Source organism: Triticum urartu, chromosome 5, assembly GCF_003073215.2.
Source record: "Triticum urartu cultivar G1812 chromosome 5, Tu2.1, whole genome shotgun sequence".
Classification (NCBI taxonomy): Eukaryota; Viridiplantae; Streptophyta; class Magnoliopsida; order Poales; family Poaceae; genus Triticum; species Triticum urartu.
The window spans coordinates 141,110,653-141,136,892 of record NC_053026.1 but is presented as its reverse complement, the minus strand read 5'-3'; the positions used below and the strand labels follow the sequence as shown (position 1 = coordinate 141,136,892).

Below are 26,240 nucleotides of genomic sequence, written 5' to 3'. Positions count from 1 at the left end.
CAAATAGAATCATTAAACAAGCAAACATATGTAGACAATGCAAACATAACGACAATCTGCCAAAACAATATAGTCTGTGAAGAATGCAAGAGTATCAATACTTCTTTAACTCCAAAAATTATGAAAACTTACCACAATGTATAAAATTTATCAGAGCTTATTGTGCAAAAAGTTTCAATGTTTTATCGCATTCTGACTTTTCTCGAGAATTTTTGCAACATCTAGGTCGTGGACCAGGACGTTAACATTTTTACCGAGCTAGGGACCAGATAAGATAATGGGTCCAGGACGGAAGTCGACATCTGAGCCATTTGTTAGAGTTCGGGGTACCACACGTGCGCACATCCTGGTTCATCCTGGAAACCCTCGCCGCCACCCTCTTTGGGGAAAGACACCACTACCACCCATGTGTCTCGTGTTGCGGCTGTTCCTTGCGGTGGCGCTCGTTCTTTGGCGTCGACGATGAGGGGATGGACGGATCTGGTATGGTGTTCCTGCTAGACGCCGTCGGCAGGTTAGTCCGCGCAGATCTATGAAAAAGCTTTTGGGATTTCCTGGGCAAAGTTGCATCACACGCAGGAGAACCCTGATGAACTGGTGGCCTTTATGCCGGTGATTGCCGTGGTTTTTTCATATTCCCGCTGAGAGAGGAGGTCGCTGACAACCTTGAGCAGCTAGATCTGGTTCCCCTCGTTTTCCTTTCAGACAACGTACTCGGTCTTGTTGTTCCTGCTGATTGAAATACTGGGTTTGGTGTCACTGAAAAGGTCAAAGAAGATCGCACAGGTAGAGCGCGGGAAGGTGTGCGCCGTCGCGATGATGCATCTCCAATGAGTTTGGCTCAGTCGATCGATAGAGTCAATCCAGAGGCCCCTGGCTGGACTAAAAGGTGTGAAGCAAATTCCTCCCCAATTGGCAACTTCTTTTTCTTCAACTACATATGCAACTTATATGCAGAATGCATTTTTCTTCAGAAAAGTAGTTTACTTTGTTAGTCGTTTAGCTAGCAGAACCGCTGACATTACTCTACAAGGATGCCTCTGAAATCACTGTACTAAAACTGAGAAAAATCAGACCTTGAATGTGAGCAAGAACCTGAAGCAGTTTTCGTTCCATTGTATAAAGTATTTCCCAGAGATGGCACAAAAGCAGTAGCTATATAATTATGAAAGCATGTTTTCTTTTCTCTGTTTTTCAAACGCATGTACTCATGGAATTATATCAGCGAGAGGAGGTGCATCAAAAAATGGTGTAGGCGGAAGTTCCAGTGAACCAGAAGATGAGGAAAGGAAAGAACGTGTAGACAGCTTAGCTGCAGTAGCACTTGCTGTAGTCGACCAAGCCATAGACAATCCAAAACTCTTCAAAGGTTCTCAATTGATATGTGTTCATGCTTGTTTTGTTTTAGATGCAATAACTAAGATTGTGTGATGTCGTCCAGGTATATTCGAGCAAGTGAGGGGTCTCCCTATCAAGACTTGGAGTGGAAGGATACATCTGATGTAAGTGATTACAACACGTCAATTTCCACGTACTGTTTGTGTTTATCACTATGATACCAAGATTGCTGGTTGAAAGATTGGCTTATTCTGTTACTTTAGCTGGTGCAGCACATGGAGGTCAAGGACACGGGAGCATCAACCCCACACGCACGGGAGATGGTGAGGATGGCATCATTTGGGATGAGCTAGAGAACGAAAGCCAGGAAGCTGCACAAATGGAAGCTGAACAGAAAAACGGTTATGTGTCGGTTAATTGGCATATTGGATACAGCTATAGTAGTTGATGATGAAGATGGCAACACGGTGATTAACTACGGTAAAGCACATGGTTCCAGTGCAGAAGCTGCAAGTGCAGATGCAGATAATACATCAAGGAGTGGATGGGGTGACAAGTACCCTCCATCGATTGGGCTATACATACAGTCGTCTGATCATGACATTTTCAAGTTCAATGTGAACATGATGGAATGTGGAGAGGACGTTCTCAAGAAGTAAGCACTACTGCCACCCATGGATTTTTTCTTTTTTTCCTGATATTTATGGAAAAAGACTTAACTACTACCTCACGGGAAATGGTTTAAGCACTTCCATCCCATATTGGCGGTGGCATCTGGTCAGGACCTGAAGGATGAGCTCACTCTCGGTGGGGAGTTGACATTGAATTTGTGGAGGTGCATCCATCACATGCTTAGTCAGAAGGAGAAGATAATCTACTGCGGGTGGCTTGATAGGTTTAGGGGGATTTTTGATCCACGTTTTGTTGCAAGTGCACAGCTTAATTATAATTGTGTTTCTGTGCACCCGGTGGATCATATGAAGCTAATTTTTCTTACATTTCCATTGCAGGAAGAGCTTTGCAGGGATGCTGGTGAAACTAACTGGGATTACATTAGCACTATGATGCACCCTGATGTGATGGGATGTAGAATTGATTGGGTGAAGAAGGTAAAAGTGTTGGCTACCAAAACACTATCGCTACTTTTTCCATATTTCTGTCCGTCTGATTTTGTATGTATGTTATTCAAAAAATGAACTTTCAGTTCATGTTCCTGGTGAATTTCATGGATTGTTGGCCATTGTACATTCTGGATACGGAGAAGAAAATTATGATAGTCCATGAAATGACTGAGACCGATCCGGCGTGTGAGATGAAAATCAAACATGAGGCTTTAGCCAAGAAGTTCCAACATAGGTTCTGCACCTTATTCAACGACATGTTCGGTGCTGGCTTGGTTGAGACCCGTGGATTGTCGTTTGTGTATCCGTTGGTGGCTCAACATGGGCAATGCAGCAGGTGTGTACCCACTCATTTGTCATGCACATACTGGTTTTGCTTTGAAGGTTGACTTCCTACAAGTCTAGTTAATGTCATGTTTAATCGCATGGAAGACAGTGGAGTGTATATCTTGCACTACTTCGTCGAGTTCATCAGACTCTACCTACAATCAACACTAACCCAGGTTTGGAACCTGATACACAATTGCTGACTACAACATCCTGATATTATTCACAGACGAAAGCAGCTAAGCGTTTTGCGATTGTATCACTGATTGCAGGCTCAGATCGAGCACTTGCGCAAGAAGTTTGCCTACGAAATAGTGACCATGAAGGGAAACAATGGGGATATTCCGGAGCTCTTACACGACATAATCATTGACTGAAGTGAAGGCGGTGGTACTCTGAGAGTGAGTGCAGTCAGGCAAGATCTTTTGGTTGTGCTTGTGATAAACCCTAGTTTGACACGAGTGAGTTGGCGTGCCATTTTGCATCACAAAATCCCCAGCCAGAGTAATGTTATGTTGTACCTTGTAAGGATTAAGTTTGCACTATCTATATTTGAGGAACAAGCTTGGGAAGAGTTTTTTCGAACGGGGGAAGTACTTAATTTGATGTATTGTTCGCATGCGTGTGCTAAATGACTGTGATCATGTGCCGTCCAGATAAACCATGTGTCGGTACCAATTTGTGATAGCAATCATGTATAGTTCCTAGTACATGTGCTCGCAGATGCAATTAAGTTCCTGTGCCCTGGGAGGTAGAATTGGGAGGTGGCTTGGTGGATGATAAGTGAACTTCAAATTGAACTTGGTGATAGTTGATGTGTGAGGTTTTTGCGTGTCTATACATCAAAAGTTCCTTTGACAAAAAAGGAAGGAGTTCGTCTTCTAGGCATCAGCGATTCGGATGCAGTGCTAATATGAATGATTTGGTGACCATTTCATGTGTCGGCAACCCGTATATTCACAAATAAACGAAACCTAAGTTGGAACATAAATGTGGAAAATATGTTTATCATAGATCCTACAAACTTGAGTGAAAGCTTACACAAGTTGCACAAGAAGGGTTGCGTCCGGGTTTCCCTATTTAATGGTACGGAAACATTAATCGAAATAGGGTCTGAGAACTGAGATACATGATGATTTGATGATAAGCTGGAATGAACGAATATATTAGTCATGACGCATGCGTATACTCCCTCCGTTCCCAAATATAAGTCTTTTTAGAAATTTTAACAAGTGACTACATACGAAGCAAAATGAGTGAATCTACACTCTAAATATGTCTACATATATCTATACGTTGTACTCCATTTAAAATGTCTAAAAAACTTATATTTAGGGCATCTCCAATGGGCGATGCTTGTTTAGGCGCTTGAGCAGATGGGAAAATGGGATTTTAAACATAGCATCTATGTAAGAGCGTGTGTGTCCAACGCTAATAGAGATCTGTAGACGCCTGGTGATTAACAAATTAAACGCGAAAGAGCTGGAGCGCCCGGCGGCAAACCTAGCATCGATGCAAGGCCAAATCCTGGTCACGGGCGGGAACCAGGCAAAATAGCCAGGAAATCAATCCTGGCGCCTCGGCTAAGCGGCCGTGTTGTAGATGCCCTTAGGCTGGTCATAATAGTAGTATCATAACTAATATCATACATGCCAACTAGACAATTTTGATAAGGTGTCATAACATTAAATGAAGAAAGAGATGATGAAGTATCATATTATAATATCGTATTATAATAAATGCTATGCTACTTTGTATCATGCGTGACAATAAATAAAGTACTACATTATATTAATATATAATACTATGCATTAGTGAAGTAGTATCATATACTAATATCATATGCATGATACTATTATATGATACTCTCCATTACAACCAGCCTTATAAACAAAGAAAGTATATCCCTGATTAACCGGTTGGCGTGGTGAAAAGGTGGCGTGGGTGGAGAGATATTTATGGAGTCTGGTGTCATAGACGTTTCTCGGACGGATGGCATGCATGGCCCAGCCGGGCACAGAAACATTGATAACATTGGTGAGCCATCCAGCGACCAGCTGATCCGCATCCACAGTGCGACGTGTCGTTGCAATTAAATGCGCCACTGATGGAATGATTTTCGTGACATACGGTCGGGGAATACATCAGATGCATAGGGTGGGGTCAAAGTTTCATCATTTTATTACATTCTAACTTTTCTTATAGCCTCCGTGGCCCCACGCATGTGCCACTATTTCATACAGTATTCACGCGTACACCTAAAACTATGAATACACCCAAATTACTGCAGCTCGCGAAGGACGCGCCGGTTGGAATTGTTCGCATCCCGAGCCAGCGATGGACGGGCGTGATTTCAGGTGCAGCTGCGCTCAGGCACCAAATCACCGCTTCCCCATCACTAGTAGCTATTTTTCGCCTGCCACCGGTTACGAGTTTTGCAGTAGTGCCCATTCTAGGTACTGAACTGATGAGATATAACACAGAGCAGTACACAACTGTTATTCATTTTCTTTATGGTGCAAGCTACAGTACAAACGGAGTTCTTTTTCTTTTCCATGAATTCTACTTCCAACACTCCAGCGTACTTCAGTCAAATCTAGTTAGGCATGTGAGGCTGTTAGTATAGTTTTACTCTTGTATCAATTGGCCTTCGACAGATGGGGCAATCCGCGACCTGCGGTCCACACCCTGAACAAGTCTGCATGCAAAGAAAAACTTAGGGCTGGGAAAATGCGGTCTAGCTAAACAGTCTAGGCCTACCAGTGTTATGAAGTCTCACCTGATGACCACAACCAAATGCCATGTCCCGGGGTTTGGCAAGGCAAACTGGGCAGAACTGCAGATATCGAAAAGTAGATCTGAATATACATATATTTGTTCGATTTCAATGAAAACATTTTACTGTAAAACAGAATATACAGATGTTGGAGTAGAATCTTCACTAATGAAAAATAGCATGCTTGGATATTGAGAAGAAAAAATTACCGTGCTATGCTCGCCATTCAAAACTAAGAATATTGCTTGCTTTTCTACACTACCTAACCACAATGGGCCAGGGAAAACTTGCTTGCATAGGAAAGCAACAAAGTACCAAGTGCTTATTGGAGTTGTATCGAATATTGTGTACAAGGTAGGTTACACTTAAACTTGGAGTCATACCATGGGTAGACAGAGTATGGAGTCGGGTCCTAGTAGGACACTTGATGCGGAGCATCCTAAGAACATCACCATGTTAAGAGCACTTTTGCCAAGTGACACGTGCGACATCTAATTCATACATATAAAGATGAATCATCTCCTTTATACGTGTTCACTTGATTCCTTCTTGGATGGTATACTACTTAATAATCTATCGTGCACGTATAGATTTGATCGGAGCTTCACGGATGACGAGGAGTGCAAGCACAAAGGAACAACTACACCATCCGCGAAGGAAGCGTGGAGGCGAAGACGGAAGATGGAGTTGCGGGGGTACAACCTGATGAAAAGGACCGTCTAGGAGCAGCCAAGATTAAGTCAGTGCTCCAGCGGCCGGACATCCAATGGCGTACCAGACATCTGGTGCTTCCCGACCAACCGGACATCCGGTACCACCGGAAATCCAGTGCCACCCAAGAGGAAATCAACGAATTTCCGATGCGTACCTAACATCCGGTGCCTCGCGAGCCACCGGACATCCGGTACCTGCATGTGTGCAAGACAGGCAACTTGGCCTTATATCTCTCTCCCACCTACCCTTCCGTGGCTTATACTATAAATAGACCTCCCCTTAAGAATAGAAACCAAATCATAGAGCTTACCTCATGTATCTTCCCTTATGCAATTCCTCTTGAGAGAGAGACTCCATTGAAACACAAGGCCTCCTTTGGAGAAGAATCCCTAGTGGATTATCAAGGCCTCCACATTTGGAGAAGAAAGGCTTCATAAGAGCATCAAGCCCTCCTTGTCCTAGGACTTGGGGAAAAACTATCTTATTCCATCTCACTCCTTGGATGATTTGAAACATAGGTCTATCTATGTGTATCTTCATTTGCATCTATGTGTGTTGATTTGTGTGATTTCCCTTGTGTTCTTCATGGGTTTTCTCAAATCCAGCTCCAATTTATGAAGATTGAGCCACATAGGGTCTCTACCCTACATCATCTTGGTATCAAAGCAAGGTTGCCACAAATTTGGAGCCTTGCCCCTCTCTACCCTTAGTTTATTGTGCTCTTGCCCAATTTCAAAAAAAATCCAACAAAAATAGCCCCAATTTTTTCTTGTGATTTGATGTTCTACCGAGTTTTTGTTGATTTCTTTCTATGGATCTAGTGTTTGGCAAATGGATCTACCTCCCTTGGCGTTCTCTAGGCCCAATTTGTCTTTTTTCCCCACCAATTTTGCCCCCCAAATCCCCAAAATCGCGATCCGGAGCCCAAATCCCGTGATGGACATCCGCCACCGGACAACCGGTATCCCCATCGGAAATCCGTTGCCCGTATAGAAATCGCGTCCCATCAGTCGGACATCCGGTGCTTCTCGGATGACCGGACATCCGATACCTGGAAAACCAACTTTGGTTGCCATTTGTTTTGGCCCTAACTAATTCATCTGGACTCCGATTTTGATGTTCTTTAGCTCGTTTTGTAGTTATTGACATCCACCAAAATTAGTTCCCACACCATTTGAGTCCATCAAATTTTTCAAATTTTGGCATCTTCGCCTAGGCCCTCTACCAAAACCACCATAACTTCTGCAATTTTGACCCTTTTTCGTCCCCATTGCATTTGTGGTCGTTGAAGTCTCCAAGTTGTTCCGGCAACTTAGGGATGGTTGCTTCAACAACAACACCGTGTACCGTTCCATCGACTACATCAACCATAAGCTTTCGCAAGCGGCGATGATCATCCATCCTTTGAGACCACCTACCGAAAGCAAGGCCGGTTACCTCCAACTAAGTGAAAAGTTAAGTTTGGCGAAGGTATCCATTTCGTCACAAACCTTTCCTTGCCACTACACTTTGATAGCCCCACCATCTTTGCGATCACCTTCATAACTATTGAGACTAGCTATCCAAGTATTGTCATGCTACACGAAAACTTGAGCACCATAGTGATACGATATCATATTGTTACATCATTTGGTATATCATATAGTGTGAAAGCTTACTCCCATGCATATTTAGTTGAGGCTCAATAAGAATAGTGGCAAAGAGAAAAAAAAGCTTCTAAGCAAGGAAAAGATCAAAACTTATAAGCAAAAGTGGGGCATGAAAAGATAAACTTGTGAAAAGGGTACATGGAATAGGAAAACGTTTTGGTTGCATATATAGGATTGGGCAGTGGTGAATCGTGCCCAAATGTGCTATCAAGCTGGTGTCTCTCCTTGTGTTTGTGCAACATGAGCTTAGTCTTTGTTAGGCAATTTTGTATTGCTCATCTCTATAGTTGCACAAGCCCCATTATCCCACCGCACATGTTCTTTGTTGCCCTCCTCTACTTCAGTGATCACTTGCTTTCCATTTTGAGTCCTTTGGATTGATTTCAACATTTACAATATCTTGAACTTCAATTTGCTTGATATTTTGTGCCACTAATCCCTTACCGAGCTCCACATATAGCCTTGATGTGAGTTGTGGGTGCGTCCGGGAACACTTATCAACACCATATTTGCTCTATTAGTACACATTGAAATATCTTCTATCCTTGTCATCCATAGAGCCGAGAACGTAGCTTGATATTGTTCTTTCCCTTTTAGCACTTACTACTTGCACTAGTGCCATGATGTATAGGGACGACACATCTCCTTCGGTCTACATCCACGACGACGAGTTTGATGTCAACAAGAGCTACGTCGACGCCAAGATAGACGCTCAACTGGAGGAGCTCAATGTCCTCATCAACATCGGCAAGAGGTCATCTTCAAGAAGACACTCAAGTGACATGCTCACGAGCTACCATCTCCGGCAAGGTCACATCGGCATCGACACCATCATTGACAAGTTCATGAAGTTTGAAAGCTCGAGGACTTCACCACCTCCCTTGGCATCTTCGCCTTTGGATGTGCGGCATCTTCGCTGACAAGTACCTCAAGAATATGAACAAGAGAAGCTCCCTAAGCTTAGGTCCCACTTCCACGAGCTACTACAACCTCGACACCGACCATGAGATTCCTTTCTATGAACCTCAAACTACATCAAGTCCCCCTCCGAAGATCAAGTGAAGTGCGCCACAAGAAACTTCCACGACCACGCGTCAGCATGTTGGCTTCACACACTTTCGAAGAACTTCCACATGAGTTGGCCCAAAACGAAGACGGCTATGCGGCAAGAGTTTGTGCCTTCCACCTACACGGAAAATCTTCGATGCCAATTGGAGAACGCCAAACAAGGTTCCAAGTCCCTCGACGGGTACTTCATGGAGATGAAGAAAGCATTACGACAAGCCGGTGCAGACAACCCCATTTGGATGAAGTGCCACTTTACCACGGGATTGAACAACGACATCGCTAAGACTATCTTCTTCAATAAAAACGAGTCTCTTGATGACCTCTACGTTGGTGCTCTCAATGCGGAACAAGAACTTAAGAAGGCCAAGGCTTCTCGACCCCATGCACACTTCGCGACAACCGAAATCCAAGGCGACGAGCATGAGGGTAGTACTACAAAGATGTCCAAGCCCGACGAGCTCCAAGACTACGCTCCAAAGTTTGACTTCACCGCCATCCCTCCTCGTGGCATTGACGATGCCGAGTCTACCATGACTCTTTTTGAAAACGGCGCGGTGACGACTACGACTACGGAGCCTCTCAAGGACCAAGATTTGGAGGCGAGTGACATGGTGACAAGCAAGAATGATGCTCCCATCTTTAGAGGCGATAGTGAGATGACCGAGCATGGGATGTTCCCTTCAGTCATGAAGGCGAGTGATGATGTGACATCTTCAGCCTTCACCCGTGGCGACGGTGACAAGATGGTTGAGCATGGGGTTTTCCCTTCAACCATTGCGGTGTATGATGATGAATTGAGAGACTTGTGCACACATATAGATGGTGGTGATGAGTTGGGATTTTCCCTTCAACCACAGCTTGGCGTCGTCCTTGGTCAAACCAGCATGGTTGCCCTGATTCAAATCTGGACATCTTGATGGTGGTGATCTAGAACCGGTCGGCCAAGTGGTGGTGGCTACAAACTATGGTGGAGCGACCTCCTGCGGCTTCACAACAGCGGTGGTCACCGAAAGGAGGGTTCATCTCTCCATATCTGGTGGTGGACTTCGGCGGTGAGATGCAAACTATGGACGACTGCTTGACACAGAGGGATGGTTGTGCAGCAGTGGCGATCGCACATCACATGTAGTTGTTGGAATCACGAAAAAGCGGTGGCGACGACACATGAGTGACTTCGATGGTGGTGCTACTCGAGCTCCGGGGTGAAAGCCTAGGTCTGACCCGAGCTGGTTATACCTGGCAATAGCGATGTTTTTTCTACGTTGTTACCTTGTTGAAGGCATTACTTGGATATGCTCGGTCTGATTATTCAGGCTGAAAACCTAGATTCTGGCCTAGGTGGTTGGATCCGGTGATGGCGACATTTGAGCGTCGCTTCCTTCCCGAAGGAGTTGATGTTGAAGAACCTCATCGTCCGTGTGCTGTCATTAGATGGTTGGTGCGGATATGGTCAATGTTGCAGCTGGCTGATCGCGGACCTAATCGTTATGGGACTTTTTTCGTTTTTCCTCGCCTACGCATGGCTACGGATTTGTATGGAATTATGTTATGATACCGAGCATTCCACCTACATGGCGTGCACGTTGCAAAGTGTATGTTGTGTGGAAGTGATGACCTAGGATCGTTATTATGCAGATGCTAGCAGACGTGCTAGATCTTCATGAGCACAGGAACACACTGGTGGGCGGGTACGGCCGGGAGCACACCGCAACTGCTCGCTTGGGCTCGGGATATAGGAACAGAGAAAGGAAAGAGAAAGATGAGGAAGAAGATGTGCTATGACAAATGGGACAAGCAATTTTGTTTTATAATTTTTGCTAACTCGGATGCCACCTCAGCTTTGAGGGGTCAATTTGAATGTGCCACGCCACACAAAACCATGTCCCAATCGTCTCAAGGGAGTAAAGTAAACAGTATTGGAAGTTAGGAGTGTGTTCTAACCGGTTTTGGAGTCAAGGGCCGCAAGTTAAACTATTTGGTAAGTTGAGGGTTGTGAAGTGGACTTATCTTTTTTTAAGATTGCTTGTTACCTTGTTTTTGCTGGATTTTTCAATTTCTTGCAGCAATAGACCTTAGTGGTGGCCATGTCAGCTTGCCTTTGAAAGGCTGATAACATCTCAAGGGTTGGTTTAGTAGTTTCTTGGCTAATTGATCCCCTCAGCCAGTAGCCTAGATCACGAGTCATCTCCATCAACTAAACGTATATACTCCTGTTCTTTATGGACATATATGCGTACTTTAGCTTGACATACTCCATTGGGTAGAAAAAAAGTTATTTACTCCATCGTGAAAAATAAGCTATATACTGCTTTGAAAGAAAAGAGTATATCTTCCTTTAATTGCCAAGCAGTATATATTTGTTTTCGATTTAAACAGTACATACCCCTTAATTTAGCATGCGGTAGTATATACCTATTTTATTGGCAAACAATATATACTCTTTTGGGTTGTAATTAAGCAGTACAGTGACAAGTACTCCCTCTGTAAACTAATATAAGAGCGTTTAGACCACTACTTTAGTATTCTAAACGCTCTTATATTAGTTTACGGAGGGAGTGGTATATACTACCTCTGTAACTAAATATAAGACTTTTTGCAGTTCAAGTAACCTCTGTAACTAAATATGTCTTATACTCCCTCTGTCCCATAATATAAGAGTGTCTTTGACACTAGCGCCGTGTCAAAGACACTCTTATATTATGGGACGGAGGGAGTATTTAGTTACAGAGGTAGTACCTTTCAATTGCTAACAAGTATATACTTGTTTGGATAGTGGCTAGCAGTATCAATAATTGCTTAATCATCCTAAAGAAGGAAACCACTTCCATATATACTTCCTTTTCATATTCATATACTGATATCATTATACCACTACCGTTCACCATGAAAAATATGGTAGTATTTTATTTGACGGTGCCAAACAAGTCACATGAAAAACCAAACTATATGTCTCCTACGAATTTCGGATCCCCTTATTTTTGGTAGTTGGCTAATTGCTCAGCATGCGCGCGCGCGCACACGTGCATGCACGCGCACATAATAGTGCTATGCTAAGCTCGAGTGTAGAATAGTTATCCTACACCGCTAGAAAAACTATATGTAGTATAGTAAAATTGTGCACAAAAAGTAGCAATTTTGGAACAACTTTTTACTATTCAAGTCACTATGCTGTAACATTGTTCCAAAAATTACTACATACACTATTTTACTATATTGTGTGTGCCTGCCCATGAGATTCTCGTCTTTTTCTAGTCTGGATCAATTTATAAAGATCCTACGATATAGCAGGGCAGTATTTGTCTTACTTGGAGTTCTGATGCTCTAGCATCTGCAGCTGGTGGGGGTGTAACTGACGGTGTGATTGTTGAATCTAAAGTTGCCTCCTCCCTAAGATTAGAAGGCACACTTCGGAAGTTATTTTCCCAAGATGGTGCTGCTCTTGAGGTGGTATTATAACTTGCAAAAGGAGGAGGAAGTGGAACTCGCTCTGGAGACTTTGCAAGTCGACGCCTAGTTAGTAAAAACACAAATAACAAATGAGACAATCAAGCCAACTAGGAATGGTAAATAAGAAATATGTGTAACTACACTTGCTCTTGCTTCTGCTTACCCCAGTATTCCAAGCTGTAATGTTGCTTTGTACTGCAAAGGTATTTCCATGAGTGCTGAAAGGGCAAACTCTGTCTCCTTGATGCTTTGACTGATCTTTTTTGACATGATTCCAGTGAAGTTGACAAACTAGGATAGCGAATATCACCGTTATTTTGCTTGGGAAGCAAATATCAGTATTTATATAGTTTTGGTATTTACCTGGAAATTGTCAAAAGATCTAGCAGGAATGTTGTCATCAAATTCATTCATCATGTCCCAAGGACCATCTCCAACTCCGACCAGAATTATAGACAAAGGAAATTCACTGCAACAAAATGGGAACATACGACCAAGGAGAAGTCAGTGTTATGTCAATCCATATGATGAATTTATGATGTTATATTTTTTGGCAATGGTCATGCAAAAGCAAGGTGCGAATTCTTAGCTTAGCTTCATGTATCAAATGCACCAGTTTGTTGAACACTCGCTTCATGACTACCAGAACCCAGAGGGAACCCTACGGCGCAAGTTGCCTGAGGCGACGGCTGTCCATTGAGTGTAGGACAGTTGTACTATCAAGAGGGGCACAAGCAAAGGTACTTTGGTTTGAACCCCACAAAAGATCCCAAGCCAAAGTTCTGGAAATAATCCACTTTAGCCACTTTACTTCTAAGATTTTCCAAAGCCCTGGTACCACCGTTTTTGCTAACCGGTTCTAGCGAGCTTATCTGAGTGTGCTAATTCTAGAGAGCCAAACCAAGTTTTCCACAGTACGGACCGCCGCTCATTTCTGTCCCGGCGGTGCCAAGCCAAACTCCTCTATGTTACCTCCGGCACTTCAAACCCTAACTTTTCAGAAGACACTTCCAAACAGCTTTCAGCTTGCTATCTGGTCACAGTTTAAGTCCAATACCCCCGAGCAAATCCACCCAATACTTCCGAGCTGTGACTCTGGCATTCCTGCATGATCCTCATTATGACTTTGTGAGAACTGCTCTATCTGCTATAGTACTACTGAGAATTTGGTTTACACGGTACTTCCAAGATAGTTCTATGCACGAAGAAAGGAGCCACCTTTTTGTCTTCCGCAACCACTATTTTTTTATCCCGGTACTTCTGACTGATGTGTTTTCCCAAGGTTCCCAAAAACACATTCGGGAGTTCCAAAGAATTTCTTCCAGCACTTCTCGACTAGTAACTTTTTCAAGTAACAGTCAGCTTTCCGTCGAGCTCTATATATAGATTTGGATACCCCTTCATTCTGGCAAGCCATTCAACTCATATCATTCATTTCCAACTACCAAAAGTTCAAGTCTTGAGAGAGAGAGAGAGCTAGCTTCTAGGAAAGAAAAGAAGACAAGTGATGGGTGATTGCATGAACACTTCTTTGATTCTTGGAAGGTTTGAAGGTCAAGAACTCTTTCCTTCTTCTTGAACACCTACACCTAGTGTTCCTCTCTTCTTACACCACTCATACACCTTGTATCAGAGAGAGAGATCATATAGGCTCTTGAGAAGAGCTTTGATTAAAGATCTTTCGAGGAAATCTGCCAAGTGAGTTTGCTTTGCTTGTTACTCTTGGAGGGTATGCGCCTTGTAGATGGGTAGAAGTCACTTAAAAGCCTTCATCCACTACTTTGTGAAGGACTCAAGAGTTTGTGAGGGCAAGGAGATCGTTTATTTCGTGAAGATCTACCCCTTAGTGAGGCTTCTTGGCGCAAACCATGGCGAAATAGGTTCATTGAGCTCCTTGCAATCTTAGAACCATTTGGTTCAAAGCCTCCATCAACGTGGAGTAGGATATCCACACAATAAAAAATGTGGAGTAGGATAGCGCCAACTATCGAACCACAGGAAAAACATCATCGAGCCCCTTGTGTTTGCATCTTCTAAGCTCAACTCTTATTTTCATGCAAGATACTTTATTCCACTATGATGAGGAACAATAGATGAGAAAAAAAACAGATGCCAGATCTGTTTGGCTACTTCTAGATACTTCCACTCTAGTATAGTATTTCTTTTTTTTCCTTTACCCTTCCTGCTATTTCTAGAGTTCTCTAGTTACAAGTAGCTGTGAGTAGAGAGGTGAATCCTAAATAATGTTTTCTAGAGTGTTCCAACTATAAGTAGAAGTATGTGAAGGTTTTCCAAAGCCCTATAAATAGAGGTCCTCACCTCTACTTTGTAGCTCAGACTATGTACCCACTACCTATAATAGAACTTGTTGTTCTTATCTAAGATCTTGGAGTAGATCTTGTGCTCTAGGAGTTCTGGGTTGAACTCTTGCTGCCATATCGGCCTACATTAGCCTCTAGAGCGATATCTAGCGCAGCACGCTGAAGTTGTTCCTTCAACACTTGTGTTGTACACATTGTAGCAGCAAGGTGGAGTTGCTCCTCCACAACCTTTGTGCTGCTTCAGGTGGTATCAGAGCCTCGATGACCCATACTAGTTCTTGTTGTCTTCTTCGAGAGCAAGCTGCAGCAAGCAATCGAGCAATTGGAGAAGAGGATGGATGCTCCAAAACAACAAATCAAAGAGCTGCGTGAAGATCTTAATCGAAGATTTGACCAGCTGGTTGAGATGATATGAAAGGGTGTCCCCCTACTACCAATGAAGGAGATTCATCTAAAGAAAAAGATATTCATCAAAGAAGAAGGAGAGGTAATCTTGGAGCAAGACCGTCACAACAACATGCTGTTCAACGTGCTTCAAGAAGGCAATTTGTGTTGAAGCTTCTGAAGGTGAAGAATATGATGATGCCCTTGAAGAACCAGATCTCTACGCATATCGGAGAGTACCCAACCCTACATATGCAAGAGATACATACAAGGTGAAAGCTGAGATCCCAACTTTTAATGGAGATGTCGATATTGAAGGGTGCCTAGATTGGTTATATGAAGTGGAGACTTTCTTTGAGGTCATGGAGGTTCCGGAAGATCGTAGAGTTCATTTGGTCGCATACAAGCTGAAAGGAGGAGCCGGTGCATGGTGGCATCGCGTTCAAGAAGAGCGCAGGTGTCGGCGTTCTAGGACCGGGGGTGCCCAGACTTGCCTGCCTGCGGCCCAAAGCGTGGCTCCACCAACGGCCTGGTACCGCCCAGCTTCAGCAGCGACCACCCAAGACCCTCGCGAGGCGGACGGCACCAAGACCTCCCTGGGGGTGGCCTCACTAGGCCGGTTCCCAAGGAGCAAAGATATCTATGCAAGGGGCATCTCGCGAGGTTCACGTGACATGAGCCATGACGACCAAGGCCAGGCGGGCGCCAGCGGGCGTAGTGTACCAGTTTCCTCTTTGGTGCTAACGAGGCAAGCGCAAGCACGGGTCCCGAGGCATCAGGCAAAGATTTCCATATCGGTACAACAAGACCAAGACCGCCAGGACGGCAGGACGGAGGTCATCGCGGAGCCCACAGCAGCATCACCACCAGAGCCTTTGGCAGGCAAAGACCACCTTTTGTCAGGATAGCTTGTACTAGTTGTCCCCCTTCAAACTTGGCCGTTGTGGGATCCCTTCCCGCCTAACATTTGGGAAGAGGACCAAGGCCACTATAAATAGGACCTAGCCATTCAGATCATCCTCACACACACCAGCTCATCGAGCCCAAGAACACCTCACCTCCTGAGGCTGTTCATCTACTATACTAGTTCATCCTCAGCCCCTCGAGGCAATCCACCACACACTGGAGTAGGGTATTACACCGCAAGGTGGCCCGAACCAGTATAAACCCCCGTGTCTCTTGTTCCTTGGGTCCGCCGAGCTAGGCCGTGGGATCGTTGAGCGAGCGAGCTAGGAAGAGAGTGTTCTTCGTGCGCACCCCAGAGTTCGAACCTCACAAGGGTTTGCCGGAACCCGTAATCCGACATTTGGCACACCAGGTAGGGGTGCGTCGAAGCTTTGCCTGTCTGCCCGCTTCGCTTCTCCATCCAGCTCCCATGGCGAGCGTCGCTCCTCCGGCCGAAGCGACAGGCCCGCGCGGGGGCGCTGTGGGGCTCCGAGCCTTCATCCCCGCCTTGCGGCAGGTACGGTGGCCGCACAAGTTCAAGCCGAAGATGCCACCTCGCTACTTCGGCGCGGCGGATCCAGCGACCTTCCTCCAGGCGTACGAGGAGGCCATTCGGGAGGCCGGAGGCGACGGCCAGGTCATGGCCAACTGGCTCCCCATGGCCCTCGCTGGCGTGCCGCGCGCCTGGTTGCTCAACCTGCCGGAGTCCTCTGTGGCCTCCTGGGAGGAGCTGCGCGACCTTTTTATCGCGCACTTCGCGGCACCGGCGCCCCCCGCCGTCGCGGCCCTCCTGGGTGGTTCACAGGCGCCGCCCTCGGATCGCCACGTCAAGCAGTTCATCCGCCAGATGGGCGCCGCACGTGTACAACAGGGGACTCCTCCGGGATGGGCGGTACCCAAGGCCGACCTCACCTTCGACTCGGGGGACTATCCAGCGACCACCGCAGGCACGGGTGCGCTCCCGATGCTCTGCACACCCACCCTCATCAACGGAGGAGCCGGCCTCAACATGCTCTCCGTGGAAGCCTTCAGCTTGCTCCACGTGCCGCTCGGCCGGCTCCATCACGCCAAGCCCTTCTCCGGAGTTGGTGGTGGTTCCACCAACCCCCTAGGGCAGATCCGCCTCCCCGTCACCTTCGGCACCCGCGACAACTACCGCACCGAGCTTATCGACTTCGACATCGCCTGCATCGGCCTCCCGTACAACGCCATCCTCGGGTACCCTGCCCTGGCTCAGTTCATGGCGGCAACCCATCCCGCCTACAACCTCATGAAGATGTCGGCGAGCAGCGGTGTCCTTACCGTGGCCAGAGACGCCAAGGAGGCCTTGACGGCCCTCAGGCTCGCCTTCAGGGTCGCAGCGGCAGCTCGCCCCACTGGCGAAGCCGCGGCTGGGGCCCAGGGGGTTGCGCCGGCGAAGAAGAAGCAGTTATTCTCGCAAGATCGGGCCAAGACGAAGCAAGTAACGGTCGAGGATGATGGGGCCTCGGGAGCCACCTTCACCATAGGCGCCAACCTCGACCCGGAACAAGAGGCACTGGTGAAATTCCTGCGCGCGAACAAGGAGGTATTCGCCTGGGAGCCCAAGCAGCTGGTGCGGGTCCCAAGGGAGTAATCGAGCACCACTTGAGGGTATGCCCCAATGTGCGCCCGGTGAAGCAGAAGGCGCGACGACAGTCCACAGAGAAGCAGTCCTTCATCGTCGAGGAAACCCGCAAGCTACAGGCGGCGGGTGTCATCCGCGAAGTCCGATACCCGGAATGGCTGGCAAACCCCGTCGTCGTGCCCAAGAAGGGCAGGAAGGAACGCATGTGCGTCGACTTCACCAACCACAACAAGGCCTGCCCTCGGGACCCGTTCCCGCTTCCGCGCATCGGTCAGATCGTCGACTCCACTGCTAAATGTGACCTGTTATGTTTCCTAGATGCCTTCTTAGGTTACCACCAGATCAAGATGACGGTGGAGGACGTAGAGAAGACGGCATTCTTAACCCCGTGCGGGGTGTACTGCTACACCTGCATGCCGTTCGGGCTGCGTAACGCTGGAGCGACCTTCCAGCGGCTGATGCACATTGCTCTAGGCCAACAGCTCGGGAGGAATGCTGAAGCCTACGTCGACGACATTGTGGTTAAAATCTCGGGAGGCTAGGACCCTCATTCAGGATCTGGAGGAGACTTTTGCCAGCCTGCACAAGGTAGATTTGCGGCTCAACCCAGAGAAATGCGTGTTCGGCGTCCCCTCCGACAAGCTGCTGGGTTTCCTCATGTCGCACAGGGGGATCGAGACGAACCCAGAGAAGGTCAAAGCAATAGAAGACATGAGCCCACCACAGACTCTCAAGGAAATGCAAAAGTTCGCGGGCTGTGTGACCTCACTGGGGCGCTTCATCTCCAAGCTGGGGGAGCGCGCCCTCCCGGTCTTCAAACTGATGAAGAAGAAGGGCCCGTTTGAGTGGACTCCGGAGGCCAACACGGCATTTCAAGACCTCAAAAGGCATGACCAGCCCACCAGTGATGGTGGCGCCGCGTCCCCTCGAGCCCCTGGTGCTTTATCTGGCTGCCACGCCTCATTCCGCTAGCGCGGCACTGGTGGCTGTTGGGGATACACATAGGTAGGCCCACGAATGGTTGAAATATCATAAAGCATGGGGTCCACACAACATGTGGATCCAGATAAATTTTATACAGGCATACTATCCACTCGGACAAGCAGCATACCATCCACTCGGATGACAGTTCACCACTCGACCGTACGACTCACTCGGATATACGAAGACCAGCAGACAGCAAAGCAGTCGGCATCATTCTCATAGTGAGGTCTTGGTAGTGGGTTGGTATTATGGCATTCATGACCCACTTTGTAACATAGGAGGTGAGGGGGTGGCGCACTCTATATAAGCCACCCCCCACCACTAGACAAGGGGGCTTTTTTCTTCCATCTCTCTCTCTTTTTCACCATTAGTCTCAGGACTACGGGGATCCTTTCCTCTCTCATTGTAATCTCCGGATACATACTAAGATAAAACAAAGCCTCTCCGGAGCACGAGACGTAGGGTTGTTATCTCCATCGTGAGAGGCCCGAACTCGCTAAAACCGCCGTGTCACCCATATGCATCTCGATAGATCATGCTCCTTTATCATACCCCTCTCTTATCGCCGGAATCGTTACCACGACAGTTGGCGCCCACCATGGGGCATGGCGTCTATCGAGCCATGATGCAGATGGTTTTTTCTTCAATCGCCGGCAACAAACTAATTTCTGCGGGCGACTCGAGCTTTCTTGGATGATCTCCCTAGATCAAACAATCATCGCTACCAATTTTGACTATTGGGGTCCCGGCCATCACACAAAATACTCCTTATCATACAAAAGGATCAGGGAGTTGCTCATCTCAACTTGTCCTCTTTACAATCAAACATTGCAATGATCTAACTATGGTTGGTTCTTTTTCTGTACGCACACGAGCTCATACAAAAGGATGCCTTCCTTTGTTCCGATCGGTGGTTCGGCTCCCGGACGATGAAGTGTCGTCGTCCCCCCGTCATCATCTCGCGTACTCATCAGCGACGCCATCGCCAAGCGCGTACACACGCACAGCCGCTAACGCTCAGCGGGGTTCCCCGGCCGGTTGAACGCGTCTACCGGTGGTCTGATTGACCTGACTCCTCAGGCGACTAGGCCCGGCTGACGGCACTCGACCCAGTTCCTCTCGCGTCGAAGCACGATTCTGACCTGTGCACAGCTCCGGCTCCTTGAGTAGTGAAACACAGCCAGCAGCGCTCGCACCGGCCCGCGACTGGATTGCGGCCAGCAGCTCATCCTCCTCATCGCCACCTCTCGGCCGCGGTCTAGTTCCGGCCAGACCGGCCTTTCCGCCGCAACAGAGCTTTCCTTCGGGCTGCCTCTACAACTCTCCTCATCTCAAATCCCATCGTATGCAGAATCGTATTTAGTTCTTGCTTAATCACCACTAATACTAATACCTCTTGCATGCAGATTCTAAACGTGGGGCAAGTCCATCAATGCGTTGGACGTGAACAACTCCTTCAAATGCGTCACGCGTGGCCGTCTCCTTCAATGCGTCAGTTAGCCAAACCGATACACCTAATTACTAGAGATTTATTGCTAATTTGACAGGAGCGTCATTGGCGGAGCAATCACAACAACGACGGCAGTTGCAGCGATAGGCCCACCTCCCCTTTGTTTCGATCAACGATTCGGCTCCTCGATGGTGAAGCGCCGCGATCGACTACACAACACGTCGTCATCAACTTCACTCGACCGCCCCGCAAGTCGTCGCTCGAGTGAACTCGTCCTCACCTCTCGGCCGCCCCACACACAGCCTCGCAGGAGAATGCCGTTTCGCACCCGGATTCATCGCGGTCGCCTCACCTCGCGATGGATCCGCGCAAAAAGCTGCCGCCGCCATGGCTGATCAGGGAGCTCTACGCCCGCCTTCCACTTTCCTTCTAATCTTAATTCCTTCCCCTTTATGTCCTGCATGCGGGAGATAAATGGCCGTGGGAAACATCCATTACATACATCAATGGCTTTAACTCTCACTTAATTAGCGTTAAACCATTTGCATGCAGATTAATTAGGCGCTAGACGTGGACAACTCCTCCCACGCGCTTCGGATCCTGTCTGCCTGCAAGCGATCGAGCCGCCCTCCTCCATCAGATGGAATAGCGCTCGTGGGCACATCTATGTTGAATCTCACTGAGGCCTTCGAGCCCGGCAGTCCACCTCAACCTGCCTAGCCAGCACCACACCGACTGGACCGCAGCACAGCTGTGCTTCTCTCGGACCATCAGGCGCACTCGGATGAGGAGTCCACTCGGACTGCGCTCACTCAGTGGTGAAGCTCCTGGGTTCACTCGGACGGTTTGCCTGACACTACTTGGTCGGCTAACATCCAGAACATCATCGACAACAACAGCGGCAGTTGCGGCAGCCGACCCACATCTTCTTTGTTCCGATGAACGATTCGGTTCCCAAACAGTGAAGCACCGCAATCAACTGCTCGACACGCCATCATCACTCGGTCATCCGCGCCTCGCCACTCCGTGGGACGAGTCTGCTTCACGCGGACGCCCCGAGCATCGTCACTCCGCGGGAGGCATCTACATCACCCGTACGCCTCGCGCATCGTCATTCCGCGAGACGGTCTATTTCACACGGCCGCCCCGCGCGTCGTCATTGGTTGGTCACCTCATAACCACCCGGCCGCCCCGCGCGTCGCCATCGGTTGGTCACCTCATAAACACTCGGCCGCCCCGCGCGTCGCCATCGGTTGGTCACCTCATAACCACTCGGCCGCCCCTGGCAACTGCCGCCCCCGGCGCCTCCGCCGCGACCGTCGCCTTGCTGCAACAGCCGTTGCAGGCCTGCAACTGCCCATCGCCCCGCTGCAGCAGCTGCTGCTGCCGTCGCCACCTCCGGTCAGCTCCGGCCCGGCTACGACCGCGCTGGCGGGAGTCCCGATCCACGAGGTCCGGTTCCCACCCTCGCCGTCACCGCTTCCGGCCTGGTTGACCGGGCCGTTGCCGCATCCGGTCTACACAATTGCCTCGGAATAGCCGGCGCCCACCCTGCAGTACGGCGGGCCCTCCGGCTCCGCGGGCCCCTACGCTGGCCTCGACGGGCCGCCCTTCCACGAGGGACCCCCTGTGTCCACCGACCCGGCGCCGTCCCCCTCGCTGCTCCGCACCGCCGAGCGTATGGCCACGGCGGTCATACTAACACCACCACGCTTCGCCAAGCTCGACTTCGCCACCTACGACGGCACCAAGGACCCCCTCAACTGGCTTAATCAGTGTGAGCAGTTCTTCCAAGGGCAACGCACGCTCGCGTCGGACCGCACCTGGCTCGCCTCCTATCACCTCCGAGGCGCCACACAGACGTGGTATTACGCCCTCGAGCAGGACGAGGGCGGCATGCCCCCATGGGAGCGCTTTCGTGAGCTATGCCTCCTTCGCTTCAGGCCGCCGATATGCGGGAGCCGGCTGGCGGAGTTGGGCCGCCTTCCCTTCACCTCTACGGTGCAGGACTTCGCCGGGCCGAGCTCTTCGTCAGCGGTCTGTCGGATCATATACGCGTGAACGTGGAGCTGGGGGATCCCAGGACCTCCAGACGGCCATGTACTACGCCCGCGCGTTCAAGCGCCGCGCGGTGGCCATCCAGCAGGCATCACCATCCCGGGCCGCTGGGCCACCACCCTGGCCGGACATTCCCGCGCAGGATCGGCCTGCTCAGGCTTCCACGGCACCCCTCGCCGCGTCCGCGGCGCGCCCGTTACGTCGGCTCACCTCGGCCGAGCTACTTGAGCGTCGCCGCCAAGGGTTGTGCTTCAACTGCGACGAGCCCTGCATGCCTGGCCACGTCTGCCCGCGACTCTTCTACCTGGAGGCTGTGGACTACATTGAGGAGGAGGAGGACGCCGCCGGGCTCGATGACCTGCCCACCCCAGCTTACGCAGAGGTGTTTGACGTTGGTTGATCACCTCAAGGAGTTCCGCATGCGCTTCCCCGCCTTCCAGCTCGAGGACGAGCTGTTTGTGCAGGCGGGGAGAAATATTATGACCGGCATATTAGGGGCTTAGCCCAGTTAGTTGTGGCCCAAGTTTATCTTACCGTTATTAGGGGCTTAGCCCAATTATCTTATTAGGAGGATTATATAAACTCGTGTAAGGACCTGTTTTGGGATTAAGCAAGAAGCAATCATATTTGCTCGGCTTCCTTAGGGAGCCGGGAGACCTAACCCTAGCCGCCTCCTGCCAACGCCGCCGCCTCCTCCCTCACGCACGACGGCGCCCAGCCGCCGGCGGCCGCATGTTCGTCCACGTCCAACTCCCTCCTTACCCTACAACCTCCGGCCTAGACCCGGTAGAACCCTAGCTCCTACCAGTTGCCTAGCACGACATCATCCGCAAAGAGCATACACCATGGAATATCTCCTTGTGATCCATCACCAAAGCAAAAAGATAAGGCCTCAAAGTTGACCTTGGTGGAGTGCTATTTTAACTGGAAAGTCATCAGTGTCACCATCACTTGTTCGAACACTTTTCACAACATTATCATATATGTCCTTGAGGCTGGTCGAAATGGTAGTATCATAAACGATATATCATGCATGCCAACTAGACTTTTTTTATTATGTGGCACACAATTAAATGAGGAAAGAGAGGATGTGGTATCATATGCATGATACTAGTATATGATACTCACCATTACGGGCAGCCTGATGAGGGTAATGTACTTTGTTGGGACTTTGTGTTTCCCGAAGGCTATTGATGACATAAAAACAATTAAATGCTGATAGCAATTACCGCAGCTGTTTGAAAATCAAGACAAGTAGCAAGAGCTTTTCAACGTCTTATGCTTACTCTGTAGTTACTAATCAAATGTAAATAATTTGTTGCAAGCTGGACATGAATACTGCAGGAACAAGAAATACAAACAAATAGGTGTATTTTGACATACCAAAACAGAACTTTCTAAGTACATATACGCATTATGCCATCAGATAAGCAATAGAAAATTGGGGTAGTAGAATAATGAGACACACCCTTAACTGTACACATCTGGTGTTAACAGGAATCATGTTAAGATTAAACATACAACACAACAGCATATTGATCGTGATATTTATTGCAACTAAGAAACTTTTATGGTACACCATTTTACATACTCCGCCTAAAATAACCCCACATTACCTGGCTTGCACAATAGCATCTACAGTCATCTGCTCTTGGGTACTTAATTGACCAAATTCAGTGTTAACACTTCGTGTGACCTGTATAGTGATATTTCAGACACAGGCCAAATAATACCAACATAGGAAAAACATCATCGTGCACAGGAAAGCCAATGATATAATAATTGAACTAAAAAATAAAAATAAGAAGGGTGATAGAAAAAAGCCTACTTGTCCATCGGCGATTATTACTAAAACATGGTATTGGCCACCGCTTTGCTCAACAATGGTTGTGGCCATTTCAATTATTGGAGAAAATGATGTAGGACCTTCAAACATATAACAAATTTTATGCATACATTGACCATGATTGTACACTTCAAAAAACAACAATCAAAATTGAGCTTTACTACCGGAAAGACGAAGATGAGGAACGATTTGTCTATATCGAGCCAAAGCCTCCTGAAACCCATAGCATGGTCTTTCGTCAGGATTGAAGGCAAATACATCTTGGTCATGTGTAGATGCTGCATTTTCCAAATAAAACTGAACTATTAGTCTTGTGCAATTTCACTCTATATTGGTAAATTAACAAAAGAAAAGTTTGAGCTTTACCATCTCCAAAACCATAGCACGGAATTAAGTTATCCTCATCAAAAGCTGACAGTGTTTGTCCAATGATGGAGATTGCCTGCTCGTAAGGATTGGGGGCATCACCAATATGATGCAGGCTCACACCACTGAATGACCTCTTTCCTGCATGCCGAATTGCAGACATAGTCAAGCATCAAGAATGAATGTTTTGTCCAACGCATATATTCTATTCAACTACCTGTCCATTCATTACTTTTCGTGAAATCAATTCCAATGATTAAATTGGAAGACTCGAGGCCAGCTTGCGCTAATGCTTCAATAACCTGCATACAGAACTCAGTATTGAGCCAAGTGTCACAATTTGTTAAGTACTCCCTCCGTAAAGAAATATACTTCTTTAAAGAGGGAGTACATTTCCTTACAATTTGTTAAGTACTCCCTCTAGACTCTTGTTTGGCGTTAGTCTATAAACAGTGTTTATTCGGCGGGCTCGGTTCGCAATTTTCAATTTCAAAAGAGCAGATGCATCAGTTTGTTGTGCGGCTCGTGCAAATTGTTCCCCACCTTGTTATCATTCCGGGTGAAATTTTGCACTATCAGTTTCGCACCTTTTAGATGTAAGCACCATGCAAGCTCCACAGCACTACATTAAACCAGATACCGCTAATGTCCAAGCCATCTACAATGTCTAATTCCATCCCCGATATGGCTTCGAGCCCGATTTTGGAAGCAGTGTTGAACATTTGAACATCACCAAATCCAATACACACATTGATACATACCTCATCCAAGGAGCGGTACTGGTCCACGATCTTGGAGTACTTCCTCTCCAGCTTGGGCCGCTTACTGGCAACTGCCGGTGTCTTAATTGTCCGCGACACTGGTGGCGCTGAGACGGCATGAGCCGGAGAGGCTGGCACTGCTGCCACGGCCGAACGAGAGTAACTGCTGGAGGAAACCACCAAATCCTCAGCAGCCTGCGGGGCGCTCACCCGCCGCCGGTAGATCGAGGACGAGTGATACTCATCCGTCAACGGAGCGGTGTGGGGGGACGGTGGTGGGTCCCACGGCTGTGACCGCGGATCGTATGGGTCCGCGGGGCCGCCGCCGGCGCTGTTCCTCGCAGCCGGCGGCGATCTGGGTCGTGGTGCTGCTTCTGGTTGCGGCTCTTCTTGTGGCTCGGCTGGCGGTGCAACCTGCAGGAGGCCCCCGACAACCTTGGTGGCTGTCTGCAGGATCAGAAAGAGCACCCACAGCAGGAGCGTGACAATCTTGCCGGCCACAGCCTGAAACTCCAAGCATATCGTAACGGCAACAGTCAAGATCAACGAATCGAAACAAAAACAAAAAATCGAAGCTTAAATGGCTCCGACGAACAACAAACAAATCAACAGGAACTTTCTGTTGAAGATTTGGAGAAGTGAATGAAGCTGGTGCATCTAGTGCGTACGAGGAAACCGCTCATGCCGATGAGGACGACGACGCGAGGGAGGCGAGCTCTGCCACTCCTCGGGGGAAGGGAGATGCGAGGTTGGGCGGATTGGAAGGGCAATGGCTGATGAGCCGTTCATGCCGAGGAGGAAGCTGTTGTTGCGTCTAGTCGAGTCAAGGGTCGATGTGTCGAGTGATGATGTTTAGGCCAACTCTACCGCGTGACCCCATCTTGTCCGCGCACGTCTGTTTGGGATAAAACGTAAGAACCAGACGGTCCAGCGCGCGGGCACAAACGGATTTTTGTCCGTTTTGTGTCTCTTTTTGACCTATCCCTGGCCCAAGTTTGCGTCTTTTGGGTGAAACGGACAGCGCGTGGGCCGTCTGCGCGTGTCCTCCCCTGACCCGCCCGTCAGTGGCATAGGGGCGT

The 26,240-nt window shown here is 48.2% G+C and overlaps 2 protein-coding genes across 18 annotated transcripts; one reads left to right on the top strand and one right to left on the bottom strand.

The window, feature by feature from the left end:
• The first annotated feature begins 307 nt into the window (after positions 1 to 307).
• Positions 308 to 3,418, top strand: LOC125508222. 16 transcript variants are annotated; one of them, XR_007283269.1, is made up of 9 exons: positions 310 to 889; positions 1,226 to 1,369; positions 1,442 to 1,502; positions 1,602 to 1,993; positions 2,121 to 2,173; positions 2,349 to 2,447; positions 2,543 to 2,796; positions 2,892 to 2,962; positions 3,059 to 3,418. XR_007283269.1 is itself a non-coding variant. In XM_048672844.1 (9 exons), exons 5-9 carry the CDS (start codon positions 1,970 to 1,972, stop codon positions 3,157 to 3,159), a joined length of 813 nt encoding a protein of 270 aa, XP_048528801.1. In that variant the 5' UTR covers positions 311 to 514; positions 768 to 889; positions 1,226 to 1,369; positions 1,442 to 1,502; positions 1,602 to 1,969; the 3' UTR covers positions 3,160 to 3,418. The 16 variants fall into 16 exon arrangements, 12 of the variants coding, with proteins under 12 accessions (XP_048528800.1, XP_048528801.1, XP_048528798.1 ...); XR_007283268.1 differs by having other exon boundaries at positions 2,121 to 2,233; XR_007283267.1 differs by having other exon boundaries at positions 2,085 to 2,173.
• A 1,526-nt stretch (positions 3,419 to 4,944) lies between these two features.
• On the bottom strand, positions 4,945 to 26,013 carry LOC125508221 (E3 ubiquitin-protein ligase RGLG5-like). 2 transcript variants are annotated; one of them, XM_048672837.1, is made up of 12 exons: positions 25,830 to 26,013; positions 25,162 to 25,665; positions 24,618 to 24,702; positions 24,401 to 24,541; positions 24,199 to 24,312; positions 24,017 to 24,114; positions 23,805 to 23,884; positions 12,804 to 12,909; positions 12,604 to 12,731; positions 12,299 to 12,503; positions 5,566 to 5,622; positions 4,945 to 5,484 (listed from the first exon to the last, which is right to left on the bottom strand). In XM_048672837.1, exons 1-12 carry the CDS (start codon positions 25,842 to 25,844, stop codon positions 5,404 to 5,406), a joined length of 1,614 nt encoding a protein of 537 aa, XP_048528794.1. In that variant the 5' UTR covers positions 25,845 to 26,013; the 3' UTR covers positions 4,945 to 5,403. The 2 variants fall into 2 exon arrangements, with proteins under 2 accessions (XP_048528794.1, XP_048528795.1); XM_048672838.1 differs by lacking the exon at positions 12,299 to 12,503.
• Between the last annotated feature and the right edge of the window lie 227 nt (positions 26,014 to 26,240).

What these genes read in the sequence shown, in the direction of transcription:
- LOC125508221 (XM_048672837.1), bottom strand. An exon ending in GTGCTATGGTTTTGGAGATG is followed by an intron (nt 24,313 to 24,400) that starts GTAAAGCTCAAA and finishes TGGAAAATGCAG; the next exon opens with CATCTACACATGACCAAGAT. An exon ending in GATCTTTTGACAATTTCCAG is followed by an intron (nt 12,732 to 12,803) that starts GTAAATACCAAA and finishes TCGCTATCCTAG; the next exon opens with TTTGTCAACTTCACTGGAAT.
- LOC125508222 (XM_048672843.1), top strand. Translation starts at nt 1,970, where the DNA reads ATGTGGAGAGGACGTTCTCAAGAA. An exon ending in GGAGAGGACGTTCTCAAGAA is followed by an intron (nt 1,994 to 2,084) that starts GTAAGCACTACT and finishes AAATGGTTTAAG; the next exon opens with CACTTCCATCCCATATTGGC. An exon ending in TACAATCAACACTAACCCAG is followed by an intron (nt 2,963 to 3,058) that starts GTTTGGAACCTG and finishes CACTGATTGCAG; the next exon opens with GCTCAGATCGAGCACTTGCG.